This window comes from Trichoderma asperellum, chromosome 6 (genome assembly GCF_020647865.1).
Source record: "Trichoderma asperellum chromosome 6, complete sequence".
Classification (NCBI taxonomy): Eukaryota; Fungi; Ascomycota; class Sordariomycetes; order Hypocreales; family Hypocreaceae; genus Trichoderma; species Trichoderma asperellum.
This window is the reverse complement of record NC_089420.1, coordinates 2,972,817-2,997,312: the sequence shown is the minus strand read 5'-3', so window position 1 is coordinate 2,997,312 and position 24,496 is coordinate 2,972,817. Positions and strand designations below refer to the sequence as shown.

The 24,496-nt window shown below is 50.3% G+C and overlaps 7 protein-coding genes across 7 annotated transcripts; 3 read left to right on the top strand and 4 right to left on the bottom strand.

Moving 5' to 3' along the window:
• The first annotated feature begins 2,028 nt into the window (after positions 1–2,028).
• Positions 2,029–5,057, top strand: TrAFT101_010416 (uncharacterized protein). The gene is made up of 3 exons (XM_024901197.2): positions 2,029–2,428; positions 2,755–4,089; positions 4,155–5,057. Exons 2-3 carry the CDS (start codon positions 3,202–3,204, stop codon positions 4,536–4,538), a joined length of 1,272 nt encoding a protein of 423 aa, XP_024756212.1. The 5' UTR covers positions 2,029–2,428; positions 2,755–3,201; the 3' UTR covers positions 4,539–5,057.
• Positions 5,058–6,048, bottom strand: TrAFT101_010415 (uncharacterized protein). The gene is made up of 2 exons (XM_024910276.2): positions 5,726–6,048; positions 5,058–5,528 (listed from the first exon to the last, which is right to left on the bottom strand). Exons 1-2 carry the CDS (start codon positions 5,952–5,954, stop codon positions 5,347–5,349), a joined length of 411 nt encoding a protein of 136 aa, XP_024756211.1. The 5' UTR covers positions 5,955–6,048; the 3' UTR covers positions 5,058–5,346.
• Positions 6,049–6,271: 223 nt separating this feature from the next.
• On the bottom strand, positions 6,272–8,828 carry TrAFT101_010414 (uncharacterized protein). Its single transcript, XM_024910275.2, has 2 exons — positions 7,960–8,828; positions 6,272–7,815 (listed from the first exon to the last, which is right to left on the bottom strand). Exons 1-2 carry the CDS (start codon positions 8,467–8,469, stop codon positions 6,502–6,504), a joined length of 1,824 nt encoding a protein of 607 aa, XP_024756210.1. The 5' UTR covers positions 8,470–8,828; the 3' UTR covers positions 6,272–6,501.
• Positions 8,829–10,487: 1,659 nt separating this feature from the next.
• TrAFT101_010413 (uncharacterized protein) lies at positions 10,488–12,638 on the top strand. Its single transcript, XM_024902811.2, has one exon. It carries the CDS (start codon positions 10,717–10,719, stop codon positions 12,256–12,258), a length of 1,542 nt encoding a protein of 513 aa, XP_024756209.1. The 5' UTR covers positions 10,488–10,716; the 3' UTR covers positions 12,259–12,638.
• Positions 12,639–13,035: 397 nt separating this feature from the next.
• Positions 13,036–15,837, bottom strand: TrAFT101_010412 (uncharacterized protein; the record flags this gene model as incomplete). The annotated part of the gene is made up of 2 exons (XM_024904494.2): positions 13,036–14,046; positions 14,101–15,837. 2 exons carry the CDS (start codon positions 15,835–15,837, stop codon positions 13,291–13,293), a joined length of 2,493 nt encoding a protein of 830 aa, XP_024756208.1. The 3' UTR covers positions 13,036–13,290.
• A 775-nt stretch (positions 15,838–16,612) lies between these two features.
• On the bottom strand, positions 16,613–18,469 carry TrAFT101_010411 (uncharacterized protein). Its single transcript, XM_024901249.2, has 4 exons — positions 18,170–18,469; positions 18,089–18,111; positions 17,884–18,026; positions 16,613–17,827 (listed from the first exon to the last, which is right to left on the bottom strand). The coding sequence occupies exons 1-4, from the start codon at positions 18,226–18,228 to the stop codon at positions 16,958–16,960; spliced, it is 1,095 nt and encodes a 364-aa protein (XP_024756207.1). The 5' UTR covers positions 18,229–18,469; the 3' UTR covers positions 16,613–16,957.
• A 2,883-nt stretch (positions 18,470–21,352) lies between these two features.
• Positions 21,353–24,052, top strand: TrAFT101_010410 (uncharacterized protein). Its single transcript, XM_024901195.2, has 3 exons — positions 21,353–21,546; positions 22,203–22,989; positions 23,053–24,052. The coding sequence occupies exons 2-3, from the start codon at positions 22,359–22,361 to the stop codon at positions 23,391–23,393; spliced, it is 972 nt and encodes a 323-aa protein (XP_024756206.2). The 5' UTR covers positions 21,353–21,546; positions 22,203–22,358; the 3' UTR covers positions 23,394–24,052.
• Positions 24,053–24,496: the final 444 nt, after the last annotated feature.

Sequence of the window (24,496 nt, the reverse complement as noted above, 5' to 3'; positions counted from 1 at the left end):
GTAAGTGCTTAGGCTCATCTATGAGGTTTCCATGATACGAAAAAAAAAAAAAATATTACAGATATGGTTAGCGTTCGATCACATCACAACTTACTCTCAAGAGACTGACAAATACGATGTACATGTCCGCCTCGCATCCTCTCAAGGAATATGCATGCATTGTACTGTTCTCCTCTCCTCAATAAGAACGATGGTGGGAATCAAATGAATCTGAGCTCGCTTACGCGGGTTTATTGATCTAGAAAGTTTAATCATCTTTAACGAAGCGCCACGCCCGCACTCAGGCACACACACGACACGCTACACACGACACAAGGGTTCGTGAAGGATGGTGTTGGGTGTGCATGACTTGCAGATTGTTAGCACCGGGTGGCGTTTTTGGGAGCTCGCTTGTTTTGTGCCTTGGAGTATACCAGCAGGTAGTAGTATATAGAAGCCTTGCTGACGAGGCTGGACTCTGTTTGATTGATTTTCTCTAGGATTAGGCACCCTCACATGCAAGAATGTGAATTTGGGAGCACTGGGGATATGAGCAATTCCCTTACTCGAGCTTGTATACACTGCTTGCAAGAAGCAGCCAACCAAGGCCGGTTCCGATGGCCAAGACAACGTCTTCCGAATAAAGACTCAAAACTGCCGCTGGGCTGGAAAATGCGGGGTGTCACATGTCACACGAGCAGTCAAGATTGAAAATGCGGCGCCTCTGACTCGTCCAGCTCAGAGGGAGGGGAAGGCGAGGGGAGCTAAAGAATACGGAGCATTGCTAGTTGCTGGTGCATGTCTTTGCTGTACCTATCAATTCATGCCAAGCTGCCTACTTGCACTTACATGCAAGAGGTGCAGCTGAGAGGTGAGGAGACGTGTAGAGTGATGAAGTATTGAAGCTTACTCTTGTACTATTGAGAGTTTGTTGCTCGCTGGTGCTGCCGTCTTGTTTGACTTGCATTGGCTTCTGTCTTTTTTATTTGGTTTATTGTTTTCTTGATCACGTTTGGGTTGATTTGCTTTTGCCGGCGGCAAACTCTAAACATGACGATGAGGCGGGTAAAGGCAGCGCTTGGCTTGGTGGACCGTCCGTCCGCTGAGGGGCTTGAACATGCGGTTCATGGTGTGGAGAAGACGAGATGCAACACAGCTGACGTGTGTGTGTGTGTGTGTGCGTGTGTTTATTTGATTCGAGAGCGGGTTTTTGCCTCTCTTGTTTTCTTTTCATGCGCGAGGCACTAGTATTACGACTTCTGGGGTAAATGCCGTTTCAGCGGTGGCTGTTGATGAATCATAGATGCTGTGAAGTCGTTGTTTCAAGGAGAGTTGAAAAAACAATATGCTATTTATATCTTGTTTAAGAAGCTATAACAAGAGCTGAGCAAGGTATTTGTATTTGTAGATGCTTGGTAGATTGCTTGATGAGCTGATCTTGGAAAGAGTTGCAGAGGTGGACGGGATGGGCGCCTAAAAGTTGCTCTAAGATCTAGACTGTGTAACTGTGAAGAGCACCTGCCGCTAAAAGAAAGAGGGCGTGTACCTTCGGCCCTACGCAAGTACCTGCTGTCTCAGCGGCCGATATTACGACGATTACTACCTATTACTGCGACGGACATCTATGGCCTATTAATGGTTGGGCGGCACTGAATATCGTGTGTACGATTGCCTAGGACTTGGCATCTATAGTTATCTATCGAACCATAACCATCGTTCGAGCTGGGTCCTAGTGAATCGTCAAAGCAAAGATATACGTAGAAACTTTACAGTACTTGTACATCTCTACGCGTGCCTGATCCTCTGATGCAGAATGCTCGCCAATTCGCACTGTGCTTCAAGGGTCACCCGCCCTGGGCTCGTGAAGGAGGGTCTCCAATATTGCCCTCCTCGGCCTAGTCACATGTGCTGTGCCTTACGCCTCAGGTGAGTTGTCAAGGTTCGGGTATTTTTGTTGAGGACATGGATGGATGGCTTACAGCAAGCAGGCGGGAATGGAGGCCAGAGGAGAGACTTTTCCACCGCAGAGACATGAGCAGAGTTTCATTGCGAGCCATTGAAACACGCGCCACGCCGGGCCCGGCATTCCATTAAAGCATTAAAGGGCTGCTTGGGCTGCTGCTGCTGCTGCTGCTGCTGCCGCCCCCTCCTCTTCTTCTGAATTATCGATTTCTCTCTCCCTCCATTCTGCTTCTCTTTTATTGCTTTGCCACTGCGTTCGGCATCTGACTCACAATTGTTGGAATTGCATACTGCACGCTCGCTCTCCACCTGCGTCGGGTAGGTCGCACTACCGCCTAAAAATAAAACCAGCTCCGCCTGTCACAACAGCAGCCTCCATCCATCTGCATCGCATTTCAGCTGCATTCCCCACGGACATCTATCCGCCCCCTGTGCGTGCCGCCTGTGCAGCAGTTGTACGGTGCACAAGGCCAACACCGAGCAATTGGTAAGTAGAAACAGCATTGAAAGCTGGACAAGACGAACAGGAGAAACACTCAAAAGAGAGCGCGGGAACAAGAAAAAGAAGACAAGGCAAAGAAGACAGGACAAACGAGTCCAACAAAAAGTCCAACTCGCATTCGTTTTCGGCCATCTGGTTGAGATGGATCCAGAAGTGGGAATCGTCGAAAAAACTGCCCACTGCCGAGCCCAATTCTTCCCATCATATCAGAGCCACTTTTTTTTTCTCTCTCTCTCTTTATCCAGCTGTTCAATTGTCTAGCTTCCGCTTTGGCTCTTTCATGTGATGGATTTAGCCTAACCGGTTTTTAGGTGTTAATATTCGCAGCGTCGGAAAAAAAAAAATCAAAACACCAAAACATCATCATCATAACACCTGCATCATCCGATCCCCTTTTTCGCCTCCTCGGATCCACCGGCCCGGAGCTTAATCATACCATTGCATTGCATTGCACGCATTCGGAACGCTCAACAACCCCAGCCTTGGCGGTGGAGCTGAAGCTGAATCTGGACCTGGAGCTGCATCAAGTAAGCACACACGCAGAGCAAAGAGTCACAGGCACCCTTGACTTGACGGATTGCGAGGCGCTTTGGTCATCTCGTCTCAGCTCTACTCTACTCTACTCTACTCCTTTCAATTCCCTTGGTTGCTACATACGACATTGCAAATCTACTGCATACAACAAACTCTTCGCTTTTTTTTTTCCAACTCTACTACAGCATTTTCTCGCCATAACCAACACCAACACCACTACTGCCATGGATACTGCAGACGCTTCTCGGGACGGCCCTCCCTTGCTTCGACCCATCCCTCGCCGGCCCTTTGTCTTCGATCTCAAGTGTTCCACGCCGCCGCCCCGTAGCCTCACACCGCCTCAAGATGACGAGAGCGACAGTGAAGAGCAGCGCCGAGAAGAAGAAATCCAGCTCGCCCGCTTCCGCCGCGACTTGATCAATTCTGGCCTCCTCGGCTCGCGTCCATCGCCGCCCGACTCTCCGCCCGCCCTCACCCAGTCACAGTCCACCGCAAACCTCAATTCTTCGACATTGGCGGGCATATACGATTGTGAAGACCAGGAGGACGTCTTCAATGGCGGTGACAACGACGAGGAGCTGCATACGCCATGGGGCACCGGAGCAGAGACGCCGGTCAAGCGACGAGAAAGCATCAGCCTCGCCACCTACGAGTTGATGCGCGATCGATCAAACCTCCCGCGCCGACGGATGTCGTACAAGCCCGCCGAGGCGACTCCGCTGAAACAGCCTGTGACACCCGCTGGTACTGCGGTTTCACTGGCATCGCGTGCCATGGTGCTGTTTGTGCTCGGTGCCGGATACGGAGTGCTGGTCACACACCTACAGCAAGAGTCACGGTTACTCCAGCTGACCGAGGCCAGCAGCATCGTCCCGCGATACAACGGATCATATCTTGCGCTGTGGGGCTTTGGACTGACGGGCGTGGCTCTCGGCGCGCTGCAGCCTTGGTTTGACGGCCTGTGGGACGGCCTTTTTGGGTCCGAGGACGAACAAACCGTGGTGGAAGCCGAGGAACCCCTGCCAGATGCCGCCAAAGGGACTGCGTCAGAGACGGATTGGGCGCTGGTGATGCGCGCAGTCGGCGTCTTTGTTGGCGTCGCGTTTGCGGTGGTAAGTTTCAAACGTGCCATTCATTGTGGAGTCGTATGACGTACTAACATGTGATTGTGGTGCAGCGTCGTCTTGCATGGAGCTCCAGCATGCAGCTCTCAGTGGCCGTAGCTCTGGCCAGCTTCGTGCTGTGGTGGCTCATCGACCGATCCATCTCCGCCTTGATTCTGTCTGCGGGCGTAGGCCTTGCCGGGTCCATCCTCGTCTGGGGCGTCAATCTGGATATGATTCCTGCGCCCGCCGCACACAACAACAACAGCAGCAACAGCGTCCCGTCTATGGCATCTTACACGGATTTGGCGACAGCACTGAGCAGCATTGCCAGCCAGGAGACCATTGAAGCTAGCATCTGGATGGTTAGCGTGTTGTTCTGCACCTGTCTTTGCTTTGGCAACATTGGACGACGGTTGGCCAAGAGCAAGTCAAAAGGTCGCTGGGGCGGACTCTAAGGGAGACAAGGGCAAAAGGAAGGCGAGCAATTTGCATGCATGTGTGATGCGCGATGCGTTTTCTTTTCTTTCTCTCTTCTGCCTCTTGCATTACTCACTGGGATCTATTTCATCATACTGGAAACGTCTAACGGAACTTGAACTGGAACTCATAACGGACTTTTAGCGGAATTTTCGACATGTCTTTTTTTCTTCTTATTTCTTTTCTTTTGGTTTGGCTCTTTCGGAGCGGCGAGATTGCATATATGCATTATAACGATACCATGGGCGTTTTTACTCTGGTCATGGATACTTTTGGTCATTTCTTGGATACTTTTGACCATCTCTTTTCTTTCTTTCCTTCTTTCTTTTGCTTCATTTTGGGATACTTTGCATACCGGCGCTTGTCAATGGGAGGGAATTGGTTGGGTATAACGTACGCGGAGGAGGTTTTTACATAGATGTGCTTTAGCACAGAACTGATGAGAGCAAATTACGCACCCATTTCCGAAGAATTCAACGTTTTTTTTATTTTATTTTATATACAATCTTCTAGTTCCTTTGAGATGTGTTCCTTGTAGTGTGTAAAGCATAGTTTAGATGGATGTTTTCCTCATCATGGGATAAACTTCCTTTTTTTTTCTATGCATGTTTCTATTCCCCCTACAGAATATGGCATCTCTATCATGCCTGCCATTGAACATTGAAGCATTGCATCATTTCCAATAAAAAAATACCCTTTTCTTTACATGGCATTGAGCTCTTTAATCCATCTCCAACTCTCATCTCTCCCTCGATCCAAACATTACCATACGAAATTTCCCACCCCTTAGTTTTCGGGAAACGCCTCCAAAACAGCCTTGCTCGCGGCCGCAACCTCTGGTGGAATATTGCCCCCCATGCCCATCATGTTGCGCATCATCGGCGGCCCATTGATGAGCTGGTCAATGGTCATGGAGCGCGTAAAGGTGTCGTTGAAGAGTTCCTGCGCGGCGGCTTCACCACGCTTTGCTGTTTGGTTTTGTTTTTTTCATGTAAGTTATTTCTATTACACTTTACTTGTACAACTCATACATGTATATATATATATATATATATATATAGCAATGAGTATATATACACACATATACACATATGTATATATATATATATATATATTTAGAGTGAGAGAGAGAGAGAGAGAGAGAGAGTCAAAAAACATAACATACTTATCTTAATCTGCCCCGCATGCTTAAACTCATATCCCGGCTGCCGAATGCCCTCCACCTCAGAAAGCATATACTCAGTCCGCTTGACAAAGTCCCAGACGTGGAAGAGCCCGCCGCTGGCCGCCGGCGAGTCGCGGTTGAAGCCCGGGCTCGTCTCGACGGCGAGGCTGAGCTGGCTGAGCTTTTCGGCGATTGTGGCGCGGATTTCGGGGGAGGGGACGGGAGACATTTTTTCGGTTTTTTTTTTTTTTTTTTTTTTTTTTTGTTTAATGGATTGAGATGTTAAATGTGTTCAAGGTTAAGTAAGAGGCTGGGGGGGAATGGAGCAACTCCATCTTTTTTTCTGCTACGCATCTTTAGTTAACGCGTTCTTTTGTGACGTATTTACGCGTTTTCAATTAGAACTAGCTAGTAGCCACTTAACGCGCAGCCACCACAACACGCCAAACAACTGCTATGGCAACAGATTTCTATACAGGACCACATCTGTAGAGGAAAAATACAATTCTTGCAAGAAAATAAAATTGAACAAATATTAATAGTATATACCTTATCTAGCATTACATGAAATTCATTTCAATAGCCCTCCAATTCATAGAGATTGCCTTTTCATATGCCCCCCGTCTATCCATGTCTATATCCCAATCGTACTTCGTACACGCACTCTCTATATATATGCAAGTATGTATGTATATCCGCGTTATTAATGCAATCAATCCAGGCTCGTAAATCAAATAAAAAAAAAAAAAATGCCTTCATTCGTCTCGTCCCGCCCATCATGACATTTGGTAAATAGTCAATCTCCACGCCACCGCCGCCGTCGCCGCAGAGCTCACCACCATGGCCAACAGCAGCTCCCCGCTCGACAGCTCATAATACGTCGCCAGCCATCTCGCCACACAGCCCGCAACGACGGCCATCCAGCCGACGAAGAAGCCAGTCTCCCACCAGGCCTGCCGGACGCTGTCCTTCTTGGCCATCTCGCTGTTGTTGCGCATGCTGGTGCCCCAACCGTCCGCCGTCAGCGTCAGCAGGCTCCAGACGTGCACGCCGGGCAGCGGGATGTGGTAGAAGAACATGCCCGGGATGATCCACTTGAGAGACGCGCGCTCCAGGCGGTGCGGGTTGCGGAGCAGGTTGTACAGCGCGCTGGCCACGACGCGCACGAACAGGTCGGCGATGAAGACGATGATGAGCTGCTCGCCCGTGAAGAAGTACCACATCGTGGCGATGAGCGCAATCAGTGGGCCAAGCTCGCGCTTGCTCATGCTGTAGAAGAGCAGCGGGTGTGTGATGAGGTAGACCTTGGGCTGCAGCAGCGATTCGATGTGCGTGGCGCGCGCCCAGCGGACCTGCTGCTTGAGCCAGCGGGCGAGCGTCGTCGGTGTATCCGTGGCCGCGAGCACGTCGGAGGCGAAGACGACGCCCCAGCCGCGTTTGAGAAGGTTGGTGGTGAGATGGCGGTCCTCGTTGATGATCATGCGCTTGCCGAGCAGCGTCTGGAGGTACCAGGGGATCAAGATGGCCGGCAGCGCAGCCAGGCGGAACACGGTGCTGGGACCGCTTTGGCAGTCACTCGTCGCGGTGAAGGCGGGTGAGGAGCGCGTCAGATACAGCTCGCCCCAGTAGACGGTGGCCGCCAGGTTCGTCACGGCAGTCTCGTGTCCGTTGTGGACAATCAGGCCAGAGCTGGCGCCTCCAATGGTTGGGTCCTGAGCAATGGCATCGACCGTCTTGTGGATCGAGTTGGGCAGCACCAGCGTGTCCGAGTCCGACGACCACAGGAACTCAATGCCCAAGACGTCGGCGATGACCAGTGCAAAGACAAACGTGGTGAACATGATGCCCTTCTTGTGCATGTGCCGCTGGCGGAGGCAGATGTGGCGCACGTTGCTGAGGTTGACCCCCTCCTGTTCGATGATGGTGCGGGCAAGCTGGAAGCAGTGTCTCATTGCAATGTCGTGGCACTCCTCCATGTTGATGGGCTGGCCGTTCTGCTTGCAGATGGCAATATGCTTGGCGAGGAACTGCTCTGCCACCTCGCCCAATGGCTGAGGGACGTGAATCACCTTGGACTGAGTGGGAAATACCTATTTCAATCGTGTTAGTTAACCTTGACCTTGTCCTTCCATATCCCCAGCAAACATGTGGCGTATATTAATACATACATACATATATATATATATATATATATATGTGTGTGTGTGTGCTTATACGCACATTGAAACACTTACAATGTTAAAAACGTCAACCATGTCACGATCAGCCACGTCATCTCCATCAATGCCCACCAGCATAAAGGTGCAGTGCTTGGCATTCTTGTAACTCTCCAACGCCCTAGTAAACAGGGCAGGATCCTCACGCCATCCCACAACAGCAGCCATGCTGTCCAACCTCGACTGCGGCACAATTTGCGACTCCATAAAGCTCATATTCTTTTCGTCATACGGGGTCGAGCTGTAAGAGCCGTAGCCCTCATCTCGTGGAGGAAGAAGCGGCTCCGGAGACTCTTCCTCGTAGAACTGAATCCTACGGCCTTCGTTCACAAGCCGGTTCAGCTCCGTGAGGAGGATTGTAAAGACAAGATCCAGAGTGACAGGATAGTGACAGTGCACAGTGATGGCCCAGTAGGCAGGGATGCTGATCAAGCAGCCAATAACGTTGATGGCCATGCGAAGCAGCGTTGTATGGCGTCCCTTGGTCACGACTTGGGGACCAGCCGCATCCTGGAAGGAGTCCATCATGATGGGCAAGCTTTGAGAGAGCTAAAGAGGCCCCGGATAGCCTAAGCCGCGAGGAGAGGAGAGGAGAGAGCGTCTATGCGAAAAAAGACAGAAGTAGAGTAAACAAACGAATAACTGAAGAAACTTCGAGTATGCACTTTTCTGGTCTGAAACAGCAAATGGAAATAAAGAAGGGAAGAAGAAAGATGAGGGAAAGGGGGGGTTGTGGAAAGCAGGTCTGCCAACGATAGACGCTGCTTTCTTAATGCCGTGGACAATGACAACTTCCAGGCAACCAAGGTCAAACGAGACAATGAGTTGGATGCTGGCCAGCCTTATCGACCTAACACACACCACCCGAGTCCTCGCGTGCTAACAATGGTGATGATGATTAGTCCAAGCCAGCAACTGACTGACCTACTCTAACAAGGAGCAACAACTATATTTCAAAGAAAACAACCCTGCTTACCTCGCTGGTAATACGGCCGAGGTTGCCTTAGCTTCTCAATCTGGATACACCCAGCTGAGGCTACAACTGGTCCCGTCAGCCTAGCTGGTTTTTTCTTCATCTCTGTCATATCCTTTTTTTTTCCTTCGTTTGTACTATTCCCTTTCACATGGCCAGATTCTTCTTAGTCTGGGGGGGCGCTGCTTCCGCACCTCCGTATAATTTCACGAGTAGCGTCTTGACTTCTCTTGGCGGACAGACAGACTAAAGCCGTCCTTGGCTTAGGCAATGGGGGCCGTCCAGGATTATTTCCGAGGGATTTGATTTTCAAGGGTCGAACCAAAAAACGTCTGCCGGTAATTGGTGTAAGTTGGGCACCGGCCATTGCTTCTTCCAGACGAAGAGGGAACGCGACCCCTGCGCGCTTGGCTTCGTCGTCTTACTGACGTGCCTTGGGAGCAGTACGAGTTTAGCTACTATTTGCGTGATGCTGATACGACCATCTTGTTCCGTCAGAATAGTACCAATGTGGCAGCTGAGCTATCTTCGAACCAGATTCTGCGCGTATCGCGGACGGTATACTATGTAGTAGTTCGCGCAGTGGACATACGTGCAGTCTGACAGCGTCCGTGCAGATACAAGGTTGTTTCAGATACTACTCCGTCCTGGCGTTGGTGATACCGAGTTCACATCTCGATCAATCGGACAAACGCTGGCGCTGGGCCTAGCTTGCCCCTAAAAAGCATCAACGCTCAAGCTCCGTCATGCAAATTTTCAACCTTATGCGAGCCGCATTGAGCCAGCCAGGCAGCACACACGGGCTGAGGCCGCATTGTGGGAGATGCTGCTCCATCAAAAAAAGTGCTCGGAGAAAAAAAAAAATTAAAAAAAACTAACACGAGAGGCCAAGCGTCTAGGGAATCCCGTGAGACCCATGCCCATCTCCCGAACGGCCCACTGCTAAGATGGAACTTTGCTAGAAGCCATGCTATGGAACACAACGCGGTTTTCCACTTTTCACAGTGGCATTAGTCGTAACGTTAACCCCGTAAGCAGCTTAAAATCAGTGAATCGTCGTGATCCCCCCTTTTATAGGCAGCTCGACAGCGAAGAGATGCAAAACGCATGCCTAAACAGAAACCAACATTGTATCTGCAAAAAGAAGGAGGAGAAGACAGCCGTGGGAACTGCAAGCAAGTCGGCCGGCAGCGGCGAACTTGTGACGCCGGCGCCACTTGGTGTTGATTCGACTCGGACTTGGTCAGGGGGCTGAGCACGCCCGGGCCGGCAGTTACCTGTTTTGGCAATCTGCGGTCTAGGGGCCATCCATGAGGCTGACAGGCATTGGCTCTCTTCCGCTGTGCTTGGCGCGATGGGAGTCAGTCATGCACGCCAAAGGGGGCTTGCCGTTGCCTCGTATTGTGTGGCACGGCCCAAATTAGCAGTCTCTTGTTAGCCTGCCTGTGACGGAGCTTGCTGAGCCGAAGCCCTTTTGCGAGATTCCCGAGCAGTATGTACTTACATACAGTACTTATACAGAGTGCAGTATGTAGTTTAGGCATGCGTACTAACAGCAAAAGTGGTTGACGATCCGGCCCGGGCCTGCAACTCCAAAGAGAGATCGACAAACGCCTCGAGTCTCTCCTTTCCCTCTCACTGGGCTCTTAATCTTGCACACACGCTCTCTTTATTTCTTTCTTCAACCTTGTTTCCACTGCTCGAGCCTACAACCGTGTCTGAATTTGGGTTGTGAGCGAGCGGCTGGCGGCGGCGAATGCGTGAATGGGCCAAAGCTGTGCTGTTTTTATCCGTGACACACAATGTTGGTGACTTACAAGAATAACCGGTTGATCCCGGCCCTCATCATTGCCGCCTGTTTTTTTCTCTTCTACTGCCTCATCGACCCCTCGCTAGAGAACTATGGACACAATCCGTACGCTGCGAAGCAGAAGGGCATCGTGGTCGAGGAGGTGGAGCTTGCCGATGGCGAGCGTCGGGTGGTCGAGCTGAAGAAGACACCACAGGTGGAAAAGGTCGAGACGCCTGCCGACGACAAGGTGCAATATGTCGCCCCAGTCGGCAGCAGCAACAAGAGTACGGCCAAAGACAAGCCAGCGGCCAAGGCCACCTCATACAATGGCCTCTCAACGGACGACGTGCTGCTGATTGTCAAGACCGGCGGCACCACCGTGTGGAAGCGCATGCTGGTGCACCTCACCACCACGCTCGCCCACGACCGCATTCCCCTGGACAGCACCGTCATCTACTCTGACTTGCCCGAGCGCATTGGGCCCTTCAACATCATCGACGTCCTGGCAAACATGTCTTCCACCGCAAAGGCGCAGCCCGACTTTGACGTCTACCGCCAGCAGCCCGAGTACATGGCCAACAACTACTACGTCGAGGCCGCGGGCGTCAACGGCGACGAATGGGGCCCCGTCGGAGGCTGGATCATCGACAAGTACAAGTTCATCCCGCTCATCCAGCACGCGGGCGACAACTGGCCAAAGGCCAAGTGGTACATCTACATGGAGGATGACGCGTACCTCTTCCTGCCGGGCGTCCTGGGCTACCTGGCCAAGTTCGACTGGACGCAGCCGCACTACCTGGGCAGCTACGCGGCCAAGTCGGACGTCATCTTCGCCCACGGCGGCGCGGGCTTTGCGCTGTCGAGGGGCGCGTGGGAGCAGTCCTTTGGCAAGCAGGGCCACGAGAACGGCGGGCTGACGGAGGAGTACTACCAGTACACGGCCGACCACTGCTGCGGCGACCAGGTTCTGGCCCACGCGCTGCGCAAGCACGGCGTCAACTTTGGCGAGAACGGCGGCGACGGCAAGTTCACCTTTGGCTTCAACCCGGTGGTGCACTGGGCCTTTGCCTTTGCCAGCGCAAACTGGTGCAGCCCGTTGCTGTCGTGGCACAAGGTGCACAACCGCGACATCGCGCGCTACTACGAGGTCGAGCGCGGCTGGGACTGGAGCAAGGGCCCGCTGCTGCATCGCGACTTCTTCAACGCCATGATCCTGCCCAGCATCAAGGAGCACGCCGAGTGGTGGGACAACTACTCGGGCGTCTTCGAGGTCGCGTCGGGCAACCGCGAGTGGGCACCGAAGCCGGGGCCCGACAACGGCAAATACGACGAGGCGCTCTGGAGCAAGGCCTGGGAGTCGGTCGAGGCGTGCGAGGCCGCGTGCCAGGGCTGGACAAAGTGCATGCAGTGGAACTTTGTCGAGGATCTGTGCAAGATGGACGACAAGATATACATGGGCCAGGGCTATGCGCCGGGCATGTCGCAGAGGAAGACGTCGCTGAAGCACACGAGCGGGTGGATGTACAAGCGGTTGGAGGATTGGAAGTGCTAAGCGCATCGTTAGTCTTTTTTTTTTTTTTTTTTTTTTCGCTTTCTTTTCTTTTCTTGAGGATATGACGGTTTCTTTCTGCTATTTTGGAAATGGTTTTTCATGGCACCGACCTCGTTAATTAACTGCTTAAAGCTGGGCGCATGGGCGTTTGGGTGGGAACAGAGTCGGTGGATTCTTGCCTTGCATGGATAGATTAACGTTGGATGCATCATGTGCTGGCTTCGGTCATGACGAGACTCTTAAATGGACGGTTTACCTGAGCTTGAGTAGCAACTTTGCTGGTGGTGATGGGGCTGAAGAGGATGGTGGAGAGGATAATGGGCGCTCGAAGTAAGAAACGGAGCATCGATAGAAATAAACACGGTAGAATTCACTTCCTGGCGCACTGCTTATACCTATTACGTCTGCTACGTCTGTTGGAAGGAACGAACATTGATACGTTCATTGTTGAGAGTTCGCTTATGAAAATAGACCTATATTGAGATATCGTTCTTGGCATACCGCACGGAACTAACTTGGTTCTCTAAGTGATCTCCAATACACTCATCTTACGCTCGTTTTTTCATTCAACAACATCCACAAATTTCAATAATACCTTGTTCATCAACCACTAGTTGGCATGCTCAACCATCAGTCAGTTACTATAAAAGCATAATTAATTACTTGTAAACGAAATAAAGCCATTTCACCCGCCCTACGTCGAGTATCTGGATCAAATAAAATCCAAGATATGGAACTTCAGAAGAAAAAAAGACGCCAGATGATAGGAATTCGATTCGCCTCTTTGGCCCAACGTCAAGGCATAGTACACGTTAATCTGACTCTAGTTAATCAAATCTGGGCAAGAAAAGTCTTGGAAAAGATTAGTAGATGGTATACCATCGCGGGTTGATAGATCAACGGACGCCTCTCACTCTGTCCCAAATGCCCAACTTCAATGGCTGATCTAATTCTAGATTTTGCAATACACATCTTCCAAGTCATCGTGTCCAGCTTATGCATTCACCATCATGACCAACTCTCTTTGCCGCCTCACCAATTCACCTGTCCACCCGTACTCGCCGCCAAAGTTGGATCCCCCCACTCTGGCACTGCCGATGGAGGCTGATACTCCTGCCGCGACGGATTCACAAACGCCGCTTGCCCGTCATGATCGGAACACCAGCTACCCGGCATCTTGGACTGTTCCTCTGATGAAGCTGTCGTCACCGCGATGGGTGCAACATTGTTATCGATCATGGCGGGAGTTGGCTCCTTTCCTCCTGTTGGAGGACTTGACTGCCCTTGATTTTGGTTACCGTTGTTGTTGCCGCCTTCTTTGGTCGTTTGCTGTTGGTCGTTTGCGATGCCATCACCCCAGGTAGCACCCCCAGTATTTGCTGTATCGCCAGTATTCCAAACACTCTGGTTATTCTGATCATTTCCAGACGCAGTCCAAGCTCCGTTATTACTGCCCGCTCCCCATTGATTGCCTCCTGTGTTATTCCACTGGTCACTATTGCTTGTTGTATTCCATGCGTCTCCTCCACCAGTGCCCCATTGATCACCACCTCCGGTGTTGTTGTTCGTATCAGCGGGAGCAGCATCGCCCCATGTCGCGCCGCCGTGGTTACTGCTGTTTGCCCACGCCCCAACGCTTCTCCGAGAAGAGGTATCCCAATTGGGAACATCATCCTTACCACCATTTTTTGAATTTCCAGAATTTGATGGCGGCTTACCATTGGAAGCTGGTCGGTTGCTACCCATGTTGCTGAACGGCGACACTCTTTTCGTGTAGTATGGATTCGGCTTCACACGGTTAGTATTTTCTAGACGAGCATGACAGAACGAATTTATACATACTTTTGTCGCCTCTGGCATGACGTTATTATCTGGCTCTTGTGATTTACTCTTGCCTCTTTTGCTATCAGGAGTATAATTCATGTCAAGTGCGTCTCTAGCTTGCTTGTTGAGCTGTTGGTCGTACCAAGGTGGTAGCATTGGACCTCCATAGTAGTTGTATGGCGGGTATCCGGGAGGTGGCACCATGGCGTTCCAGCCTGGCATCGGAATGCCTTGAGTAATTGGCACATGCTCGTATCCATGAATAGGTAGCTGCTGCTGCCGCGGTGGTGGTGGCGGCCCAAAAGGCATTACATTGTTGTAACTAGAGTAATACGGATTCTGCATTTGATGTGTTGTGTCAGGGTGATGTGGTTGCCCGGATGTCCCTTCTCGGTTTGCAAACATGTGCCGTCCATTTTGTCCATATACTGAACCGTGATATATGCGAACTACGTTATGGAGAGCATCGTAGTACGCGTTTGGTAATGGATCATCTTGCGTTTCGACAACACGCTCCGTATGCATAACCTCGGCGCGGATAGGAGCAATGAGGTTAGGGGGGCGAGAGTGTGAGTAAGGATGGCCGTTTGCGTACTTTGTCTCATAAGGTAGCACAGTAGCCTCAGCGGTAGGCTTCTTTGAATCGTCAATCTCCTTATCCTTGCTTTTGCCTGCGTCGGATTTTGCTTCGGATGATTCTTTTTCTTTCTCTACGGCTTTTTTGATTTCTTCGGTTTTAGCTTCTCCCTCGTTCTTGGAAGAATCTGCTGCCTTCTTCCCCCCCTTTTCATTCTTATTCTTTTTCTTCTCTTGAGATTTTTCCGGCACATCTTCAGACTCTGAAGCCTCTTTTGTTGATTCCGAGGTCTCACCTTCGGTATCAGAAACTTCGGCCTTCTTTTTTCCTTTCTTATTGTCTTTTGCCTTTTTCGATGGCGAAGGTTTCTCGTTGGTTGAGGACTCCGCTTCAGATGCTGATGCCTCGGCTTCTGAATCAGTCTCAGGCTCTGCCCTTTTCGGGGATACACTCTTCTCATTCTTCTTGCACTTTTTCTTCTCACAGAGTGGTTCTTGCTTTCGTTTCTTCCTCTCTGTGGTACAGTCCTTGCATTTGCATGTAGGGTGAGGATCAGAGTCCGCCTCACTATCTGAACTCTGAGTGGATTTCTCCATTTTCCTGCTTTTGGGGTATTTCCTTGACCTTGACGCTTTGACTGCCTTGGAGGATTCGTCAGAGGAAGTGTCTCCAGCTGAAGATGTATCAGCAGCAGAGCTCTCATTGGAAGAACTAGCCTCTGGAGTCGCTTCTCCCGAGGAAGCGGAGGTAGATGTAACATCTCCACTAGAGTCTGACGTTGTCTCTTCCTCTTCACAGAAAGTCACCAAAGTCTTCTTCTTCATGGCGGATTTCTTCGGCATTGCAGCTGCGGCTGAAGCAAGTTCTTTCTCGAATCGAACCTTCTTCACTACTTCTACTGCCTCGGGTTCGGATTCCGATTCAGGCTCTAGCGCTGCAGGCTCCGGCGCTGCAACCGGCGTTTCCTTGCTTTGGTCAAGGCGCTCAGATCGAGGGTATGTGATTGTGAGGGTATCTTCGCCAGATTCTTCATCCGTTGTTACATGAAGCTTGATGAGGTCGCGCTTCTTTGGTCTGGGCTTGGTTTTTGGTGCTTTGGGAAGAGGTCCGAGAGCGGATTGAATACTCGTGCCGACCATCCACTCGCAGAGGAGGGAAGGGCCCGCCTTCTTAGGCATATTGGTGCTGGCAATAGCAACAAATTATTGGCTCAAATTAGTTGTAAATTAGATGCTGGTATCATGTTAGTACGCCGATAAAGTAAAAAAAAAACCCCCCCGGAGTTCAGCACGAACGGCGAGATTATCGAAGAACATATCATGCAACTGGGGAAAAACTCCTGGAGATGTAGAGAAAAGCCGTGAACAGAAGCAGAATAAACTCAAATTGAGGCACTCGGCGGGGATTAACTGTTTTCTGAGATGAAAAATTAGAGGGAGTGTGTGACGAGGAGAAGAGGGCAGAGGCATGGAAAAGTGCGAGTGCCAAACTTTGGCTGGCAGAAGTCCAAAATCTCATGTCAGCTGCGTTTGTTTGACCGCCCACCGGATATCGACACTGGCTGTAACGCCTTCTCTTCCTTATTTCGTCTTTTTTTTTTTTTTTTTTTTTTTCTTTTTTTTTAAAATTCCTTCCTTTCTCTCTTTTCCCCCCTCTTTTATCTTTTTTCATGTCCTTAAGTTTCATCTTCCCATTCGTTAATCCCCTCATTTTGCCCCAGCCATTGACCATAATTTTCGCATATGAACGAGTATAATCATATCACAACGGAGGTGCCCATATGTCCTTTATTATTTCCCTCTCTAGCATTATTGCCTGCATCCGCTGCTCTGCCGGATATTATGTTCACTACCTGGCTGCCAGACGGTATCACCGAGCATTGTATAGGTAGATAGCGTTGCTGAATAGTCGGTGCTGGAGATAAGTTTACGAGTGTCAACTATTTTTAGTTTCTTTGGGATTAAGTTATTTATTTTCAGCTATTAAATCGTCAGAAATATGAACCCATCGCATTTGTACAAAAAACCGCCCGTTGTGCTGTTCCGTTGACCTGTTTTATCGCCATGTTGCCATAGCCCATATGTTACCCAAAAATGTTTCCATGCTCGTCAATTTGTCTGTACCCAGCAACTTCTAAAGCAAAAGCAAAGGGAAGGGGAAAAAAGCAAAAGGCAAAGGGAAAAAAAAAAGCTATAACAGAGATTATTACAGCAAAAGATGACATTAACCCTCCCTCCCTCTCTAAAAAGAAGTGACATTCGATTCGTACCAAGTATCAAATTTGGCGGTTCTCTTCTCTTAATCACCCCGGTCAAGCAGCGGTCTCTGATCGTAACGCTCATCGATAGCACTGCTGTCCTCGCCGCCAGGGGTCTCGTCGTCCGAAACATCGTCCTCTACCCTGTACAAAAAGTACTGGATAAAAACACCAAAGTCTAACAGAAGCGTCATGGCGCTGCCTGCCAGCCAGCTTAGATTCACGAGGATGTAACGACCATAGAGGCGCCTTGCTTCCTCTGGAGTGCAGGCTTCTTCGCCGCAATGCGGTGCATATACAACAATAGACAAGACATAGGTGGCGTTTCCTAGACAAGCAAACAAGAAGAAGAGCATGCTAAGGCCTTCCGTCGTCTTGCGTCTCCAGTTAAGAATAAGTTGCGGCAGTCGAGAGGCAATGTATAAAGCGGCGCAAAAGTATCCAAACACTTGACCCAAAGTGTTGAACTCTAGATTATCGCTGCTATCGGCAGGGGACTTCTCGCGGCCAGTGGCCCTCTCGCCCAAGAACCATCCTGCAACGCCAGCCGCGCATACCATGAGGATCACAATTGAATTCCACATGGTAGTTTGCAGGGCAGTCGGTGGTGGTTGTGGGGTCGTCGGTGGCTCGGGAATATGCGGTACTGCAGGCGAGAAGCCAGACCAATCTGATCCGCGCCGACCACGGCGGTCATGATGATGGTGGCCATGACTCTCTACTCTTGCAATCAGAGCAGTATACTCATCCACATCGGTGGAGGTGGTCGCCGGTGTAGAAGTGTTGCCGTTGCCATTTGTCTTTGGCGGGGATGGAGGGGTCGGCTCGTCGCGCCACGTAAAGCCACGGTAGTAAAAGAGTTGGCCCAGCAGCACAATATCGGCGATTGTGTAGTATACCGCCAGAATGATCTAAAGACGGACAAGTCAGCTTCCTGCAGAAGTCACGCGAGCAGATGGTAGCGTACCATGGTGGGAAGAACTCCCTGCAAAACCGCTCCGAGAATGTTGAAGACATCTCCCAAGAGCCAGATGATGATGAATTGAATCGAAAGAGCGTCGGCACTGCTTCGTTGGAAGTTTTGTATGATCTGCGGAGAGAATACGACAACTGGACAAGAGTCAGTTAACGTTCCGTCCAAGAGGCCGTTGCACAACGGCGATGTCACTCACCCCAGCAGGCAATGGATATAGACCTAGGTAAGAGGACAAAAGTCAGCAATTGAACTGGCATAACGCAGCATTCAAACTCACCCGCAAATGCCAGAGATGGCTTCAACGTCCAGGTTAAAAGTCTGCGTTGGAGGAGCCATGGCCGCCGGAGCTGGAAGCGGACTCTGCTGCAGCTTTCCGAGCCAAAGTCAATGACGACGATGCCGCGCGACGTCCGCGGCGTGAATGGAAAATCAGGTCGGGGTGGTGTTTTGCGGTGTCTAGAGTTTGCGATTTGGAGGTTCCTTAGACGCGCCGATGATTTCTTCTCTGGGGCAAGGGATGCGGAGAGGAGACGATCATCCTTGAATCAAGCAGCGTTTTCTTTCTCCGTCATGGCATTGCCGTGGGCAAAGACTTAGTTTTGCCTTGTCTCACAATTGCAGCTAGAAGGAGATTCCCCAATGCGGGCTCTGCCGGCACGTGCCCATAAAATAGGTACTAGCTTGAACCTTGCCTCTTAGGACAAAAATGGCAAACGTAACTTATTCCACCCCACTACCATCTCAACTACCTAGGAAACCAAGCACCATATACCTAACAAGATATTTAAAGCTCGCTCTCGGCATAGTGGAATCTCAGAGAGGATCTGCTTATTTTCTTATTCCTGACTTGCTGTACCTTAAATACAACTCCATCACTCAAGGGGCTACAGCTTTACTTCTCTTCAATATTGGAAATAAGTAATGCTGTATAATGCTTAAAACATCGAGTTTGCGCACCCTCCAATCCCACCATACTCAATCGATGGAAGGCTGTAATTAATGATATGCTTGGCGTTACCAACATCAATATCGCGGGGCTTAAATTTGGTGGCAATGAGGGTGGGAGTCTGATCTTCTTACTTTCCCCAGCCTTCCTGAAGCCAGAATTACAGTCCAATATGTCTGGCCGCAATACCTTTGTAACAAAAGAGGATACCTAGGTACCTTAGTACCTTACCTCTAGGTTAAACTGTTGGAAAATACTGTTAATTGAGAGGTAGAAGAGGTAACAGTGTCAAAGTCAGTTATTGAGAACGGAACTAAATCCAGCGTATAGCTTTAATTAATGGAAGTCTACGGAGTACTTACGACCTGAATAGAAGCCATAAGGAGCTCAATCCGAACGCCCAAAGATGGTTCAAACCAAGAGAGGGTTCTCATCTCTTTCTATAAGTCAGGCGACGAGCCTTCATGTAAGTTATATAATAAAGTTCAATAAATAAACTTCAGAGACAGCATGATAGCTGTAATTTGAACAATATGATGACTTGATATTGCTGGACATTATAAAGTGCAGATATTGTAAAATATGTCCCAAAATCTATTGTAGCAGCCGACGAAAAGAAACTTTAATAGTATAAGATATAAAATCCTCACTTGAGGTTTACATCAGACCAATGGTTGAGCTCATATCTATTGGGGTCTAATTAGAGGAGGCTATATAAGCAAAGGATGGATATGCCATCACGCTATTTATACCTTATAGTAAAGAGGCGAGCCTTACACAATACCCTCTTTGAACCCAAAAGAGGGGCACAATGAGACGTGCTTTATCAGTTGCGCATTGCTGCTTTGAGAAGAACTTGCCATTGTTGCTTATGCTAACTCTACTAGTTACGCCGATAGGAGACCCGTTCAAATATAATAATGGATAAACAACGTAGCTAAAATGAAAGCCGGCAATATCTTGTGTGCCAAAAATAAAGTGCTGGTGAACCTGCATTGGGTAACGAGTACCTACTTTACACAATATTTTCCCAACGAAGCCATCTATTTTTGCCGTCTAAGCGATTGCTCAAAAACCACATGCATGGTCATCAATAGTCTACATTTGACACATCAGCCTGTAGTGTACAGACGGGATGTATACAAAAGGCCGACTGCAGCAGATGCTTGCTGAAATGCAAATTATTGTTCTTGTCAGACTGCATCGCCTAGCGGATGTGGCGTTTTATCCCTGGGTGGCTGCTCATGTCATGTGTGATGGGATGTGATTCACTAGAAGGTGCGATAGAAAAGAGTCGAGAACATGATAAATGATGATGGCACTCTCGTGTGCGAGAACTGTGGCCTTGACAACATGCTTCAAGTTAAGCATCTCAGCCTACATACCAGCACCGAGTCGAAAACATCTCATCTTCTCCCCTTTCTCTCATCTTTATCATCACCGTCGTAGTCGTCGTCATCAAAGTGCTTTGTCTCAACTCATCAACCGCCGTCAGCTTTTTGGGGGCCGCATGAACAAGAGTCTCACCGGCCCACTTTGCTTCTCCGTCAAGTGATTCGCTCAGCGGTCGGTAAGGCTTGAGCGAGTACATCCAACTACCTCCGCGCATATGTGCAGCAAGTATGCTGTTCCGTACCAGCCGGTATTCCTTGCATCTTGCAACCCTCCCTGCCGCGGGCAGCGTATAGCCTGCTAAGGTGGGGTATAGGGTACTTTAGGCATGATGCGAGGCTTATCAACCCCCTACTAGCAGGTGATGCTTGGGCGGTGCGCCTGATGGCGGATGGTCACCCATACGCCCCGCCCGCTTGGAAAGGTCAACGCAGCTGAGTAACAAGTACTGGGTACAAAGCAGGCCGGTCGAGCTTATCGCTCTGCTCTGAAATGGCCAGCTTGGGGTGGAGAGCAGGCACTGCGGAACAGCAGCTCCTGCTCCCCGTCGGCCGTACATGCACATCGCTTGGTTGACAATACCATGGAGTCCATCCCACCGACCACTGAAACGCGCAAGTACAGAGTACTCACAGCTCGTACTCGGCAACCGCAAGAAGTCGGCAGCTACTAGCCGGGCTTGGGAGATACGTATTCAGCGCAAGTACAGGTAATAAACAGGCCAACGGAGCTCTAAAGTGAACTCCTGGATCATGCGCCGAATGCCTTGTCAACCTGTTTTCGCCCGCCCATCCAATCTAAAGCCTTTCCCAACACCCATGCGCAGCGCAAGCCCAGGCCAGAAAAGCGCCGGCGCTTCTCCCCATTCGCTGCGCCTGCGTGCCAGACCGCGCGTGATGATTGGCCACCACCACTAGTCCTAGGTACCGCTAGGCATCGGCTGCTAAGTGCTTGAGTGCCTGCAGCACACCTTGAAACTAGCATGTACTGGGAACCTGCATTCCCCTCTCTTTTCGGTGATCTTGCGTCCCGAGTTTCTGCCTCAGGCCTCCATTTCGCCTACCTTTCACGTGCTCCTTCCTTCCCGTGATCTTTACTCGCTCTTGACAGAACATCTGGTTCTTCCTAAGGACAGCAGAAAAAATTGCGCCTTGTAAGAATAAGAATTTTTGTCACTTGAGGCTCTCGGCTACGGGCGTCGCGACACTCTCCTCCTTCATATTTTTTTTTCTTTTTTTTCAGCTCTTTTTTTATGAAGTTGTCGCGGCGCGATCCCCGATATCACGAAAGAACGGAGCTATCACGATAACCACCACGTGAGTATAATAACGTGACCAGCGCATCACCTTTCCCGCACATCAGAACGTCTGAAGCTCATCGCTTGCACTACAACACATCGGCTCTATCACGCCCCATTGCACCCTTGACTTTGCCTGTTGTGTTGACTGAGCTGAATCACCGTCGTCATCTCCACGTCTGCCTGCACTTCGCATTTGCATCTGCGGCTGCGCAGTTTATCAAGAGCGAAGCGTCGTGGTCGCGACGGTGATGATGCGCCCGCTACCCTACCCGCTCACTGCGCCCTGAGCTCGAGTGAGCCGCGATGAATGAGATGCGCCGCCGCCAGCAAATGGCGCGCTGTCTTTGGGTCGTTTCCGGTGTCTCAGCGCACGGCAGGAGCCTGCTCTAGCATCGTGCACGTCGGTCTCGATTCAGTGTTTGGGCGAATGCGCGGTTGCTGCTCGACTTCGTCCATGACCAGGCTTTGCACCCCCCGGATCTGAACCCCCCCTTGTTCATCTCGATCTCAGCCTTGCATTGCATCTGCCATTGTTGTCCAGTGATATGAGTTTCCGTGCTGGGCATGGACAAGGGCGTACATGCCAAGCTGAAACTTTTCTTTTGGCGCTTCCTTAATATATCATTGCAAGCATTCGTATTGTCTAGTGTCTTCCTCTAACAAGAGCAATAGGCTTAAGGCTGCATGTGCTTCAGCTCTAACCGTAGACTTTGCAACTCTCTGGACTTTCGACTATAAAATTCTCTCATCAGCCAAACAGCTCCCGGGACTACGCACTCCTCTCGGTGGCTCGCCGACAAATTTCTCTCATCCACTCGAAGAAGCTAGATGATGGCCGACACACTTGTAACTGAACATCCTGATCTATCTGGCTTTCCAGGCTCTCCTGGGCAGAAACGAAAGCGCGAATTAGAAAGCCCCAACCTCGGACGCGCAAAGCGTGCTGCTCCTCCCGCAGCCATGTCAGCGTCACCGGCGGACACGGCCGCCTTCATCGAGAACGCCATCGAGGCCTCGCAGGCAGCCGCAGCCAGTGGCGTCAATGTTGCAGATTTCAATGCCCTTCAGCAGGCCGCCGCTGCGGATCATACCGACGCCTCGGACCCTTCCAATGCTACCAGCACAGCTCAGGCTGCCCTGGGCATGTATCCGACGCTCCACGTACCGCCATCCACCGAGGAGCAGTTCTCGGCTCAGGTAGCTGTTGACCCTGATCACGGCCATGAAAACGCATTCAAACACGATACCCCTTTCAGCACAGATGTCACACAGCAGACTGACCCTCTGATGGACTCAACGGTCAACCAAAACCCACCACCTCCCCCGAACGGAGTTCAACCTCACCCTCCTCCTCCTCCTCCACACCCCAGATATGTCATCCAACCTCCTCCGTCTAATCCCAAGCCAAGCGTTGGATCAGAAGAATGGCACAAGATGCGCAAAGACAACCACAAAGAAGGTAAGAATACAACAACCCATTGGTATTTGGTGCGCTGGCCTTGGAGACTGACACAAAATGCAGTGGAACGTCGCCGTCGTGAGACTATTAATGAAGGCATCAACGAGTTGGCCAAGATTGTACCGGGCTGCGAAAAGAACAAAGGTTCGATTTTACAGCGGGCTGTGAGCTTCATCACTCAGCTTAAGGAGAACGAGCAGCAGAACATTGAGAAATGGACGCTGGAGAAGCTCCTCACAGAGCAAGCTATAACGGAGCTCAGTGCATCCAATGATAAGCTCAAGCAGGAGTGCGAGAGGCTCTATCGGGAGCTGGAAACGTGGAAGCGAGTTGCACAGCAAGCTGGACTTGAGCCGCCAGCTGCACCAAAGGAAGAGCCGAATCCCGCCATGCAGTCAAGTTAGGAACCTGGGCGTGCATTAGTGATTTTCCACCCTCCAGCCTCTCTAACAGGCTCTCTTTCGAGCTTTTCCGAAGCTCTCTACGTTTCGCAGCAGGCCAAAACGCCGCCCGAAAAAGACGATAGCTCGTGAATACCCCCCTGCTTTCCTCTTTCTCCCCCCCTTTTTTTTCTGTGCAAGGCTACATCAAAATGATGCCTTTTGCGGTTTCTCTTTTTAGTACCCGCCTCTCCGCTTCGGCAATGACGATGACTACGTTTTTAAATCGTTTTCTTTTTCATTTACCAACTCCTCGACTTCTATCTAACCCTTTCTGCACCCCTTTCACTTTGTTTTCTTTATTCACTCTTACTAGGCCTAGCTTTAGGGCGAGATACCATTTCTCAACTGGAAGGTTTACTCTTCCAGTAGCTCGGCGTTTGGTAGGATTCATTTTGGAGGACTACGAGAGGGGCAAGCTACATGACCATTTTTTGGACCGCGTCGGAAACGCACGAAACATGGTTGGGCTTTGGGCTATATGGAAAGATTCTACGTAATTAGCAGAGCTTTTTTGTTGTTAGCGCTCTCCGGTTTTACGGACCAAAGATAATGTGTACGATCCTTGATGATGCCCAACCTATTTTGGCCCCCCTATATTCTTGCCTCTCCCTTCTCTTACTTTTTTTTTTTTTTTTTTTTTTTTTTTTTTTTTTTTTGGCTCTCTGTGTGCTTCTCTCCTCTATGTGTCTCTCGCTTCAACCCGTTTGAATAGCTCAAGAGGTGTTGACCGGGGGTGTGCCACTAAGCCTCCTTTTCACCACGAAGCAATCTACAAGCAAGTAACTATTTGTTGGGGGGCTCATGGCGGAAGCAAAGCTTGCATTTCCGCGAGTCTCTAAGAATGGACGCGCAGTGCATTGCATCGGAGGCAGCTGGCATCCGTTGAGCGCAACCACCACAACAGAGGATCGCGATTAAGCGATTGGATACTGGGCCCTGTCCATGTCTCAGCAGGCGTTGGCCGAGTACTTTTTTTTTTTTTTTTTGGGAGGGGCTGACGAAGAGGGCATGCAATGATTGACAACCCAGCGAAGCTAGTGGAAATGACAAGGTGTGATTGTCTG